Source organism: Patella vulgata, chromosome 4, assembly GCF_932274485.2.
Source record: "Patella vulgata chromosome 4, xgPatVulg1.2, whole genome shotgun sequence".
In the NCBI taxonomy this organism is placed as follows: Eukaryota; Metazoa; Mollusca; class Gastropoda; family Patellidae; genus Patella; species Patella vulgata.
Genome location: NC_065882.2, coordinates 56,763,897 through 56,777,917, shown reverse-complemented (window position 1 = coordinate 56,777,917; position 14,021 = coordinate 56,763,897). Strand labels below are relative to the sequence as shown.

The 14,021-nt window shown below is 37.3% G+C and overlaps 1 protein-coding gene across 1 annotated transcript; it reads right to left on the bottom strand.

The window, feature by feature from the left end:
* Positions 1–676: 676 nt before the first annotated feature.
* Positions 677–13,335, bottom strand: LOC126818260 (uncharacterized). Its single transcript, XM_050545569.2, has 9 exons — positions 13,253–13,335; positions 10,910–11,032; positions 10,243–10,437; positions 9,294–9,530; positions 8,307–8,453; positions 8,017–8,175; positions 7,341–7,508; positions 5,820–5,946; positions 677–3,730 (listed from the first exon to the last, which is right to left on the bottom strand). The coding sequence occupies exons 1-9, from the start codon at positions 13,323–13,325 to the stop codon at positions 2,224–2,226; spliced, it is 2,736 nt and encodes a 911-aa protein (XP_050401526.2). The 5' UTR covers positions 13,326–13,335; the 3' UTR covers positions 677–2,223.
* Between the last annotated feature and the right edge of the window lie 686 nt (positions 13,336–14,021).

Genomic DNA, 14,021 nt, shown 5'->3' with positions numbered 1-14,021 from the left:
AACTTAAACCTAGACTAATATGCCACCTTTGTGATAGTTTAACATACTAATGTTAACGTTTCAATTAAGATAGTACTATATGGAACAGCATCGTCTTTTGAAAAATCGAAGTCCATCCATCGATGTGTAATTGCCCAAGGAACAAGCATGCCAGGTTTCATGTCGATCGTACAGGAATTGTCGGAGTTCGAAGAGCGTCAACCCTACCCCTAAGAACAAAAGAGAGAGCGAGAAATGCGGCTTAACGTCCACTCGACACAAACTAGGTCATTTCGGGACTAAAATATGGTTTAATTTTATTTCAATAATTCGCTTGCGCGTAGGGGTCTTTAGCAGTGGGAGGAAACCGGAGGTCCCGGAGAAAACCCACGAGGTTGGACAGGCGACCCTACTCCTTGTCACGTACAACTGGGGATTCGAAACCACGCCAGTCGACTCAATGACAGACTTTATGATACAGCGCGCGCACGCTAACCATTCAGTCATCCCCCCCTAAGAACAAAGAGAAAAACAAGAACAGCAAGATGAATACCGTGTGGGGTCCAATTCTAGCGCAAAGAGTAAAGTTAACACAAAAATGGCGTGTGGACTAATTACTATTAAATAAATTAAAGGAGAGTGTAGTTTTGATGCATTTTATACTTTATTAATTTCAAAGTTTTTGATATCACTAGATGGAAAAAAAAATATATTGTATATCTAAAGTACATGGAAATTTGATTGTACGTAAATTTAATTTGCATTAATTATTAGTAAAAATATAATCAATGATTAGGAAGCATATTTATCATGTATATTTGTGTAATGATTTCAATGTATATGTATTGTTTTTAACTGCTGATCTGTTAATTTAATAAATCTTTGAACTGTTAAATTATCACATTTTTATACTTCGAAACATCATGGATTTATCATAAATTCGTAGTTAATAAAATTACTGGGTTATTCACAGTCTGACCACATTTATTAAGGGGCATCTGTGTGTAATCGTCGCATCCCACGAAACCCAGATATTGTGACTAACACAACAGTACTGGGCAGACCTTAGACAGTATTATTTCACACACATGAAAGATCAAACTTAATTTGATTTTGGTTAGTGATAAATAAGGGGGTACCTTATCCGCGAAGGTCGTAAAGATACTGCATAATAATACCCCGTCAGACCTGGGTGACGGAAAATGGTCTCAGAGCGCATCAAGATCGCCATAAGCGTGGTAAAAACGTGGTGGAAACGCCAAATTTCGTGCTGTGGTCTCCATGGTCGCCAATGATCGCCGAGTCACGGCGTTTGTTTTGAGCATGTTCAAAACAAACGCGAAGGTTCTGCGATCTGACCTGAAAAGCTGTGAGAACGCGGCTTTTTTTCAAGTTTGTAATTTTTTTAGACATATTCTCGAGTTGTGTTCAAGTTTGCCGGCGATCTTGTGCATTTTCTGGTTGTCGTACAGTCGCTGCAGCGAAGGAAGGATGCCACACCGGTTTGACGCGGGGCATTAGGGGTGCAGGCCTTTCCACATGTCTGCTAAAACAGATTATCACAAGGTTAATAGTACATGTACTACACAAGCAAACTTACGGACATGACAAAATAAGACAATGAAGTAATTGTAACTGTTACATATAAGGATATCGGTAACTAATCAAATTCGGTAGGTAGTTGTTTAGTATAAACTTGATCAGCAGACCCACATATCATCCATCGTTTAACACCTAAACTCCCTTGCGGTTAGGACAGCTATCAATTACATGTATATTTCATTAAATGCTTTCAATTTTATGTCTTTAAAGCATTGGAACTGTATTTTTTTAACTGATAGTTTCTTGATTTGTTTACTGGGTGTTACCTGGGCCATATATATAATATGGTCAACCAGACATAGTCGCCATATTGTTACCTAATCTGTATGTTTAAAAGATCAACATTAGAACAAATATAAAACAATCAGTGTCTGTCTATACGATCGAAATAATAATTCGGCATACGATCTAGTAGGTCAGAGGTGGGAATTAAGTAAGAATCTATAATTGCATATCATTAAGAATAGGTAAAAAAGGCCATTCTGTTACCCACTCATAATTTAGTTAATTGTTGGCCATACTCGTTCAATATATTATGACCCGGGTGTTACATAAAACTATAATCCTCGTGGATTCCTTTCCTGACCATTAAAACACAACCTAATCCCAGCAATAAATAAATAAAATAACAATAAATAGTTTTTAAGATTTGCTTTCATCAGAGTCCGGTGGAATAAGTATCTGTGACGTTAAATAACCATGATCAACAAAGTCATCGCGTCTGGCAATATTGTCATTTAAATCAATTCCAGCTATTTTCGTACTGTTGTTATCTGTGGAATGGTGTTTCGTATCCAGCGACAAGGGGTTCGAAGTGTCTCCACGCTGGTGAGTATCTGCAGGTTGGTGAATTTCTACATGAACAAGGTTGTCGGGTTCTTGAAGTCCATATCGGTCTTCTGGATTTATCCGAACTTGATCTGTAATATTGTTATATGGGCCATTTATGGCACTCTTTTCAGGGGACTTTTTATCAGTCGAATCCATGGGAGTATAATGATTATCATTGACATTCTGATGAGTATCTGCTGGAATAGCGCTGCCCGGTATTTGAAGTCCATATCGGTCGGCTCCATTTATCGGAACGGCCCCTGTAATGTTATGATATGGGCCACCTTGGGCACCCTTTGCAGGAGATGTTTCCCGAGATGGCGAATCCATACGAATATAAGGTACTTCTTTCCCGAGTTGATGAGCATCTGCATGAACAGGACTATCTGGTTCTTGAAGTCCATATCGATCTTCTAGATTTATCCCAACTGTATCAATATTGTTATATTGGGCACCTCTGGCACTCATTTTTGTGGATGCTCGAGGAGAAGTTGAATCCATCCGAATATACTGGTTGTCTTTCTCGGAAAGGTGAGTATTTACAGGCACGGTGTTCTCTGGTTCTCGAAGTCCATATCGGTCTTCTGGATTTATCTCAACAGTTTTAATATTATTATACATGGCACCTTTGACACTCCTTTCTGTGGATGTTCCAGGCGAAGTTGAATCCATTCGTGTGTACTTGTTGTCTTCCTCGGACGGATGAGTATTTACAGGAACCATATTGTCTGGTTCTTGAAGTCCATATCGGTCTTCTATAAGATTGTTATACGGGACAGCTTTGGTACGTTTTTCTGAAGACCCTTCCATAGAAGATGAATCCATTCGAATATAATGATTATTTTTTCCAGACTGATTAGTATTATCAGGTACAGAGTTGTCTAATTCGTAGGATCCATTCCGGCCTTCCCTCAGCTCCGCAATAGTATCGTATAGACTACCTTTAGAGTATTTGTCCGTGGGAGAAGACGCAGGGATGTCCATGTAATGATTCTCATTTTGCGATTTACTGAGGTTTATAGCCGGTCTTTTGTGTGCTTTATGTCGACCACGATCGCCTCTACATTGACTACAGTCGCTGCCATTACTGGAACATGTATCGAAGCCTTTTGTATCGTCAATAACGATTTCTGGCAATGGCCTGTTTGCAGTATGGATTCGTGGCAATGTCGTAGTTTGATTTCCATCAATAACATCATCATAGCCTATATTGGAAATGGCTGCTATTTGTGGATGACGAAAGTCGCCGTTAATATCGTCATAAATGGGCCCACTTTGTTTTCTTTTATAATCTACGACCAGGGGTCTCTCCTTACTCCTGTAAATACAACATAATTCGTCATAATACATTTAAACTGGACATCATGGTTTAAGATAAAGTAACGTCGCATAGTAATTTAATTAAATGTAAAGCCATACAAATATGAGTATATCGACGACAACGTAATGTTACGAAGGGCAACATAGAGTAACCAGTGGCGGCGCCAGTTGTCGGTGGTTGGAGGGGCAAAGCTGGGGCAAAGTCCAAGGTTAAGGGGGCAAAGGCATGAGCTTCAACTAGGGGTAGGTGGGCTCCGCCAGAAGATTTTGAAAATCAGGCTGCCAGAAATGCAGCCTGGCAGTATTTCAGGCACTGATCGTTGAGGTAAAGTGTCAAACGAACGGACTTCCGAACCTCGACGTAGCCCACTCACGAGCGCCAAAGTAGGGAGTCCTTACGGAGGGTATGGGGGATCTCCCCCAGAAAATTTTGGAAAATAAACTGCCAGAAATAATGTCTGACAGTATTCAGTCAGGCAGCGATCGTCGAGATAAATAGATATGACCAGATACCGTCCATCGCCTGATCACTGGTTTATCCGACCAAAGAATAAAATGTCAAACAAACGGACTTACGAAACTCTGCGAAGTAGCGAGTCCTTGTGGGGGGCATTGGGGACCTCCCCAAGAAAATTTTGAAAAATAGACTGTCGGAAATGTTGTCTGACAATATTCAGGCACCGATTAGAGATAAATAGAGCTTATCAGATGCAGTCTGTCGCCTGATCACTAGTATTTCAGGCACTGATCGTTGAGGTAAAGTGTCAAACGAACGGACTTCCGAACCTCGACGTAGCCCACTCACGAGCGCCAAAGTAGGGAGTCCTTACGGAGGGTATGGGGGATCTCCCCCAGAAAATTTTGGAAAATAAACTGCCAGAAATAATGTCTGACAGTATTCAGTCAGGCAGCGATCGTCGAGATAAATAGATATGACCAGATACCGTCCATCGCCTGATCACTGGTTTATCCGACCAAAGAATAAAATGTCAAACAAACGGACTTACGAAACTCTGCGAAGTAGCGAGTCCTTGTGGGGAACATTGAGGACCTCCCCAAGAAAATTTTGAAAAATAGACTGTCGGAAATGTTGTCTGACAGTATTCAGGCACCGATTAGAGATAAATAGAGCTTATCAGATGCAGTCTGTCGCCTGATCACTAGTCTATCCGACCAAATACTTTTTTTTTCTAAAAGTAACCCAGTATATCAACGTTTCATTTGCCAAAATGTGAAGTTAATGTTACCCAAAGTCTACCATAGTTTAATCCCAAATCAACGTTTAATCTACCAGAGAGCAACGGTACATTACCGTTATATGTTTAAAAAAGGCAACGCCAATTTATTTCGTTTCGGTTTTTATAGTTAAAAATTTCGTATTACTTGTCTTTGCTACACTAGGATGTGGAAGAATTGTTATATAATCCGCGTTCTGGTTGATGTGAGGGATTGGCCAATGAAACGGTCTGATGTGACGAGTCTTGGCGAGCAGTGCACGGAACCATGGATAGCCCATTAGAAACATCAACGCTGATTGGTTAATCAAGTGTCTGACGTCATAGGATCAAACGCCTCTCGGGTGACTCCCGTTTAGATCTATTTAATAAGGCCAACTTCAAGTTTGATCAAAGATCACGAGATGTAAACATGGCTAGCGGTAATTCCAACCCTAACCTTAACCTTGGACCTAGCCCCAATGCTTAACCTAACCCTAACCTACAATATGGCCAACAATCACGTGCCCTAACCTTATTTACATCTCAGCGATTGAGGCAACGCTAATGTAACCCGATAACAAGCCCTTTCCACCGAAATGTACATTTAACTGTCTATCAATCAAAAGACAAAAGTTTGTATTACACCATAATATCAATATTACAATACCAACATACATACACCCTATCCGATCTATCGCATTCCCACATTAAAGTTTAACCCAGATGTTTCCCGTATCCACGTGCTATCTACCATTATCAGTAAATGACATTTTCTGTACGTACTATTCTCACGACAACAATTAACGATTATATCTAATTGGTGCCAATTAATGCCAATTAATAAAAATGTAAGAGATACTGAAAACTTACCTGCTCCGACAGCAAGCGTATATGATCCCGACACACAGAATGCAGACAACTAAACCACAAACAAAACCAATTATACCAACATGTAGATGGGTTAAACCAGTATCATCTACTTGTAACTGTTTACCAGCTGCAAAAAGAATACAGCAGATAAAAGCAATGGCAGGATAGTGGCATCATAGGTCTTTCAGCTGGGAACTCAGAAAAAATATTTGCTTATCCGTAAACACTGGTATATTAGGTCTATAAAATATTCTACATAACTCATAAAAACACAAAACATGAATTTCCTCATCGAACCCATAAAGAAAAATTTGCGTTTTGTCTATATTCGCTGCTTTGTAAAACATTAGTTTTTCTATTGCGGTGATTTGACAATACGGCGACATTGGACATTCCTGGTCCGTGTCGCAAATCAGTATCTATTTTGCGTGTGACGTCATCAATGTGTGTATTTCACATACGTGATACGGCACACGGATACGGCAGCACGTACCGAACACCTTTCATACGGAAGAGGTCCGTATAACATCGTTGTCTGTTTACAATCTTTTTTGCTACTTTTAGACGCAGAAATATTTTACCATAGAGTTTTTATGAATCTATGTGTATCATAGAACACAAAGGTGTATATTAATTGATGTGACATGATAAAGACTGGAGTTTATTCATGGATTTTTTCTCGGAATTTTCCTATTTTTCCTATCTATCTGCCTACATTCTGGTTGATCTACGTGCTAAATTTAGGGAGGTAAATGGGTAAAAACTCTCTAAAATGATACATTAGTGAAACCAAAAACTGCTGTCGAGTCGAGGTCGAAGATTCTAAATAAGACTCGACATTAATTGTTTTTAATAGCTCAGCGACAGTCGAGCGACTTTACTCCCTTCAGGAATTTGTAGGTTAGGCATTTGGTAGATAACTGCCATTAGGTTGTAATAGAACTAAGCTCAACTCAGCTACTCCTACGTGCGCGGCTCGAAAATCTGCCAAAAACTGTAAAACTACATTGACGCAACGTATCACGTATCCGTATCTTATATGTGATACGGATGGGAAAAATTCCGGTTACCAAAACGTCTCTATTAACTGGTTTGACTGAGATAAAGGTTTACCCTTTTAACCTTTCAAAGACTTGAAAGATCAATGGTTTGGTCTTTTTAAATTAGGTGGATATATAAGGTTTCTTTAAATATGATATTATACAAGATATTATGGCAAGAATGATAATTCTTCTTTAAATTAAAGTTACCAAAAAAGACATCAATTATTTCTCATTTTAAATTGCAAAACGAATAGATAAACAGCCAGAAAAATCATTCACTAGTTCTAGGTATGTTTGTGGATAATGGCACTGGATTTCGGATTTGACCATCGATTTTAATTAAACGGTTTAACACATGTAGCGTATATTTCTTAGCACGAAGGATAAATGATTTGATTAACAACCCTTTTGTGTAATGTTTCTTTGTTTAACCATATGTTCTAATTAGGATCTGTTTTAAACATTAACAACATATAACCTTGTGGCTGCGTATAAGTACAGTCGATTCCAGTATATCCATCTTCACAACCATCGTCACATGATCCGTTACTAGGGTTACAGGAAGACTGATGTAAACAATGTCGCCCAGAACATAACAAGTCACATTTAGTACCATACGTACCAGAAACGCAATTTTGGACTTCAACTGAAATGTAAGACTTTTTTGTTAACTTTTGATAACAATCAAAGACATAACCATAAATAACTCCATAAATTAAAGGTGTCAGGGGCTAAGTGAGAGGGACGAAATGTCACGCTTTGGGTCATGGTTTTGAGTCTTTGTGCCCCTCGCAAATGGCAAAAATCATGTGGTTTCAATGCGGTTTTCAATTTTATAATCATAATCATATATTTGTCTCTGTTATCTAAATCATCACTGTGTAAGTCCGCAAACAAGTTATGGTCACAAAAGAAATCTGTGACGTATTATTGCCCCGATACCTGATTGGCTTGGTAGTAAATGTTTTTTCCTGGCCTTTTCGGGTTAGGATTAAACGTAGAGTTTCTACTATTAGATTTCACAGACACACCTTTTGTCTAATTAATCGAAACTATTTATGCTCTTCCATTTTACCCGCATAATTCGAAAGTTAGGCAGAAAAGAACTGAACTCGAGAGTCCGAGCTGATTTTAAAACAAACATGGAGATTAACCTTTCGGCTGCATTAAAATGCAATCAATTCCAATATATCCATCTTCACAACCATCGTCACATGATCCGTTACTAGGGTTACAGGGAGACTGGTTTAAACAATGTCGATCCGAACATGCCTTGTCACAGTTATTACCATATGTATTATCATACAAACAATCTGAAAAAACCCACGTCGCTATATTTTTTTTTCGTAGCACAGGATTAGGATACATGTATTTAAGAAACAATTCTCACTGAATAATCGAGTTTTATCCAAAATATATATGAGACGTCCCTTTTAATACTTACTTCGATCACACTTATCACCTATCCAACCAAAATCACACTTTCTTTCGACATTTGGTGGACATACTCCCGTTCGATCATCACACCTTTTACCACCATTACAATGACATGTGTATTCACACTGAACACCGAAAGTGCCATTAGAACATACTGTAATAAAGATAAATATAGCTATATATAAAAGTCAGAGTTTATTCTAAAAGCGAAATCTCTTCATGTTCGACATGTATCTAGTAGAAACCATGCACTACCGAGTGTTCACAAGGATAGGTTATCCCGTGAATAAACTAATTTTGGTAAACCTCAATGAACATCCCCACCTTGTTTTAAGCTCTCTGTTAAAAAAGCCATCCAAGTATGTAAGATTTTAATGTAAAGATTATTATTATTGTGTAATTAAGAAAATTTGAATATAAAAACACCTCCAGTAAGAATGGGCTGGCTTGAACGAAAAGCAGACGTATCGTGTTCTAAAGGGTCCTCCGCCCCCCCCCCCCCCCCCCATTGCTAAAGACCCCTACTCGCAAGCGAATTCTTGAAATAAAATTGAACCTTAATTACTCCCGAAATGACATAGTTTGTGTCGTGTGGACGTTAAACCCCAAAGTCAAGACCAATCAAATTGCTTATCTCAGTCAAGACATTCACATAAATAACATTTACAAAAAGATTGAACATTTTTCATAAGGTGTGGCGGACAGACGGACAACAGCTTCACCAATCTGAACATTCTGCCTCTATCAAAATCATAGTTTTTTATGTCCAAATGTTAAAATGATAATTACGGCCCCTCAAGAGCTATAATAATAACCCTTTTGCTACTATTTCGCACAGAAGCACATGTCTTAAATCTTTATACAATGATCGCACAGCACTTTTTATTTTATTTTTGAGAATGAGATACTTCTATCAGACATATTGTCAATCGCGAAATGAAATACCTGAGTATTAGTTCAAACTGCAAAATGGAACAACATTTATTATATTTACCAAAAACTTGCACTTCACAAAGTTCTAGCCCCGGTTCTTTACTATAGCTCTCGGGGTAGGGTGGGTTTAAACGACTGTTCATGATTATCACAAAGCTACCAGATGAAGAACATTCAATGTTAATTATATCTGGTACGTCTTCACCGGATCCATGTTGATAACATAACGTACTATTCCCTTCCTCTCGGTCGTGTGTAAATGCAGTATAAACAGAAAACCCATATATTGTATTTTTATCTGAAATAGAGTAAATTGTTAAAACTGGCGACAATAGCTAGTGACTCACAAACAAATTCGCTAATAATTTCACTAGTCAACACCAATAGATAGAAGAAAAAAATAAGCGTTTATTTTTTGTCTTTAAGAATTGAGTGCATTTACAAAATCTATCTGCATTCTGTAGTTACGAAAAGGGCATAACACGTGTCACCAATAACTACAGTATCGAAAGATAAGGAAGATCGGAAAGATGTTAAGGGGTATTTTAGAAGGCAAAAGTGCAAAACGGCTGTGTAGAATGTACCGGGTACTTACATAAACAGTTAAAGATACATTTTGGGAGATTCGATAACGAGTTGGCAGTTTTCACTATAATAGTTAAAAGCTAGATAATGTAAAGGGACTTTGCTGAAAATTTCATTCAAATTGATCCACTATGAACCGAGAACTAAGCGGTTGAAATTTCCGGCTAGCCTTGATCATCATTACTAAAGTCAGTACGATAAACAACATAGTTTCGATTATCCATTTAATTGTTAAAGTTATGCAGTAAATCGGCCCATAATCCACTACAGATCGCAAGCTAGCGATGCCACCTAGAGTTGATTATGGTCTGGATAGGTTAATTAATGTCTAATTAATAATTTAGATAACATTTCAGGCCTAAAGAAAGACTTGCCATAGACAGATTAGCTCTTGCATAATGTATGTTTAAGTTAGTAATATTTACCATTTGGACTGTAATATATGGTTACATTTTTTACTAAGTATACTTGATTCAGATCAACATCAACCTGTAGTGGATCTAGTCCTCCTTCTGCTACACATACACTAGTACTGATATTACCATCCACTACATAACCGGTCTTCCATTCACCAGTACGTGGTATATTCTGTTCTACGCTTTTACCTAATGCTACATTTTCTGAAATTATAACGCGTGTACTTTCCGTTTGAGAGAAGCTGGTCACAGGGCCATGCATTTTGTTTAATGTAGTGCTTTCACAGATCGCAAAATTAGCAATTCTATATGGACAATATTATTATACATTTTATAGAATAGGGGTGGGGGTTCAATCAAGTTCAAAAATGCACGGAAAGTATATTTAATATAACTTAAAACTTTGAGTAATTCTTTATGGCTTTCAGGTCTGGATCCTTTTTGAAGACTCCATTCTTGAAGATGTCAAAAGATTTATTAGAGGAAATACTGATGGCTTGAAATGGAATCAAGCAAACCATTACAAAAGATGTTTGTCCTGCTACATTAATTTATTCAAATGAATGCCGACCCATCAACAAAACTATATTATAGCCTTGAAAGCTTTGCTAGTCAAAATCAATTTGTTACTACAGCTGCGTTGTAATGACATAACTATTGTATTAACTTTACTTACCCATTTGACAAGTAGGACCATACCATCCTTCAGAACATGTTCCGGTACATATACCAGTTTTATTATCATGATCACCTTTACAGTTGGATGTATAATAACAATCAAAATTATAACACTCCTTCCCTGAAAGAATACATTGTTCTTATATTTCTATTTTGAAAAAAAAATAGTTCAATTCGAAAGTCACCCCAGACTAGCCCCCCCCCCCCCCCCCATCCCCCAAAGAAAAGATGGCAACAACAAGACCGATTCTAACCATATATACTATATTTGTTAAAAGCGAGAATTTATCTTGCAAAAAGTGCTTGAATCATTTTACAAGTCCGATCTGCTACTCAACTCAAACTCAAAAGGTATTCTGACACACTGTGTTAAATACCACTTATTACGCCATTTAAGGGCTAGTTTTAGGACGAAAACTCGTAATTAGTGTGTATGCGCCATCATCCCAACATAACATTAATAATAATATCCCGAATGTTATAGCGCAAGATTACACTAATTATTTCTAACGGGCTTCCAATTAACTAACACTACGAAAGAACTAATTGTTAAATAGGTGTGTTTTCAACTGGCGTTTGAACTGGGGCAACTGTTTCTTCTTGAAAATAAATGTTTATTTCAGCGAATTTGGATAGTTGTTGTCTTGTACCAGTTTTATCAGGATTCAATTTTAGAAAGTGTCTAGTCATCCTGTCATGTATTTCAGCAAGACAGATCTCTGAATCTTTAACTGTCTGTTTACTAGAATGGTATCAAAGCATACGTGTGTCACCGGCAAACAATTGTATGGATAATCCGTGTTTCTCTGTTGGCTGTCTAAAGCTCGATAAATATCATCTGGCTTGGAGGTTGTTACTTCTCATTTGTTGGTTAAGTTGAGTTAAGACAAATTTTTCAATGATTTTGAAGATACAATTTGAATTGCTTACGGGTTTGTAGTTTGTTTTATGGTATCCGGATTTAAAGATCACTTTTTCAAAAGGGGTCTGATGACTGCTTTGCCAAGGTTTTTCGGGATACAAGATGTTAGAGGATCTAGTTCACATGATTTAGGTTTCATAGAAAGGGTAGTATTTTTGAGTTTTGGTCATCCGAAAGTGTAGAATCTGATGTATCTCTGTAGGATGAAATTTTGTCGGACAAATTTGGGGGTAATGTTATTTCTGATCTTTAGGATTTAATCATTAAAGTAATTGGCAAATATATCAGCTAATTCTGTGGTAGAGATGTGATCAGGTGGGATATTATTGTATCTTTCTCGATTTAGAATATCATTTATTACATTGAAGATTTGTTTCGGATCTGAACCGCAATCTGACTGTTTTTTTATTGTAATATTCTGCTTTAGTGGGCTGAATTAAAGACGCAATATTCTTAATTTCCGTTTTGTACCGGTCTTTGTGAACTATAGGCCCCTAAGTTGTGTCGACCTCAATCTCCTTTCCGCCTTTCGTCTTATTTTATCGTTGAAACAAGTTTTTGGGGGGATTTGTATTTGTTTTATGAACGACCAAAGGAGTGTGTTCTCTTTATCACAAAGATCAACTAGCTCAGATGTTCAAAAGGATAGAATTCTTCAGTGAAAATTGAGTTATTGACAGACATATATTTATGATATTGGATTGACGCAGGTTTAGCAAACAAGGATTCATTATCATGTGGTAGACTGCATTATGTCCTATTCAACTAAAAGTTCACATTTATCACCCATAATCTGTTATTTAAGAGACACGTATTAAGATAGTTTTTTGGGGACTTGATAGGGGAGTGGATGGCCGAATGGTTAGCACGTGCGCGCTGTAGCATAAGGTCTGTCAATGAGTCATTGATTCCCCGGTTGTACGTAACAATGAGTAGGGTCGCCTGTCCAATCTCGTGGGTTTTCTCCGGTTTCCTCCCACTGCTAAAGACCCCTACGCGCAAGCGAATTATTGAAATAAAATTGAACCATATGTTAGCCCCGAAATGACCTAGTTCGTCTCGAGTGGACGTTAAACCCCATTTCTCTCTCTTCCTCTCTCCGAAGACTTGATATCCCAAAAGATTTATTTCCAGAATTTACCTTTTTCCCACTCCTTTTACCCCTGCTTGTTTTAATTAGGGGATTTAAAAATACGATGAAACTTTAATAGGCTATTGTTGTTGATCTGTTCTGATATTGATATATGCATATGCAAATGGCTGCGCATTTTTTACACCACAATGACTTTCAGTTCAGAATTATGGAAATTAATACTTCAAATACATTTCTCTCTTTTTGTAGCCTAAACTGTACCCTTTTCCATCTTGTTTTTGCCAATAATCTTGTGCCAGCGAGTGAAAATAATATGTGTAACTCACCTAAAACAGGATTTGTGGTTTGTAATAGATAAATCAACACATAAATACAGTGTATATATTCATAAACCTCCATTTTGACTATTATGGCGACGGCGTTGATGTAAATAGTGGGGTTATAATAAAGTAGTTTATTGATAAATGTATACGTTTGATTCATTGTATTGAAAGTCATAGATGTTTTTATTTCCTTTCGGCATTCACATAGCTTTAGGTGATAACAAAGCCCATGATCACCATATTAGGCCCAAAATAGTAACCTTTCTAAATCTTTTCATAATAACTGTAACAGAACATAATGACATAGTGGGGTAGCGACTATTTCGGACTGGGATGTGAACAATCTAAACGTTCTTAAAACGTTTTACAGATTTTAATTAAAGTAGTTTAGATTGCGTAGACCTCAGAGAAAACCATAATTTCAATTATTTTCAAATTATTCATAGATGTATAATAAAGGGCTTTTCATTTTAAATGACATTTTCTACATCCTTTAATAGCACGACATTCCATCAGATAGAGCACTAATTGTATATCGAATCAGTTATAACTTGGACCCTTTGTGTACCAAGTTAATCGATATAAAGTAATTATTATGCTGTATAAACTACGCAAATATATGTATATTCTTATGTTTTGAAGTTATTGTTTAATTTTATAACGGTAATGGTGTAACGGTAATGATGTGCTGAGCTTATCAAGACAAACATATTTTCGACATGATGTTCAACAGAACCCCGACATTCCCCAAATGTTTGTAACAGCTTTATCC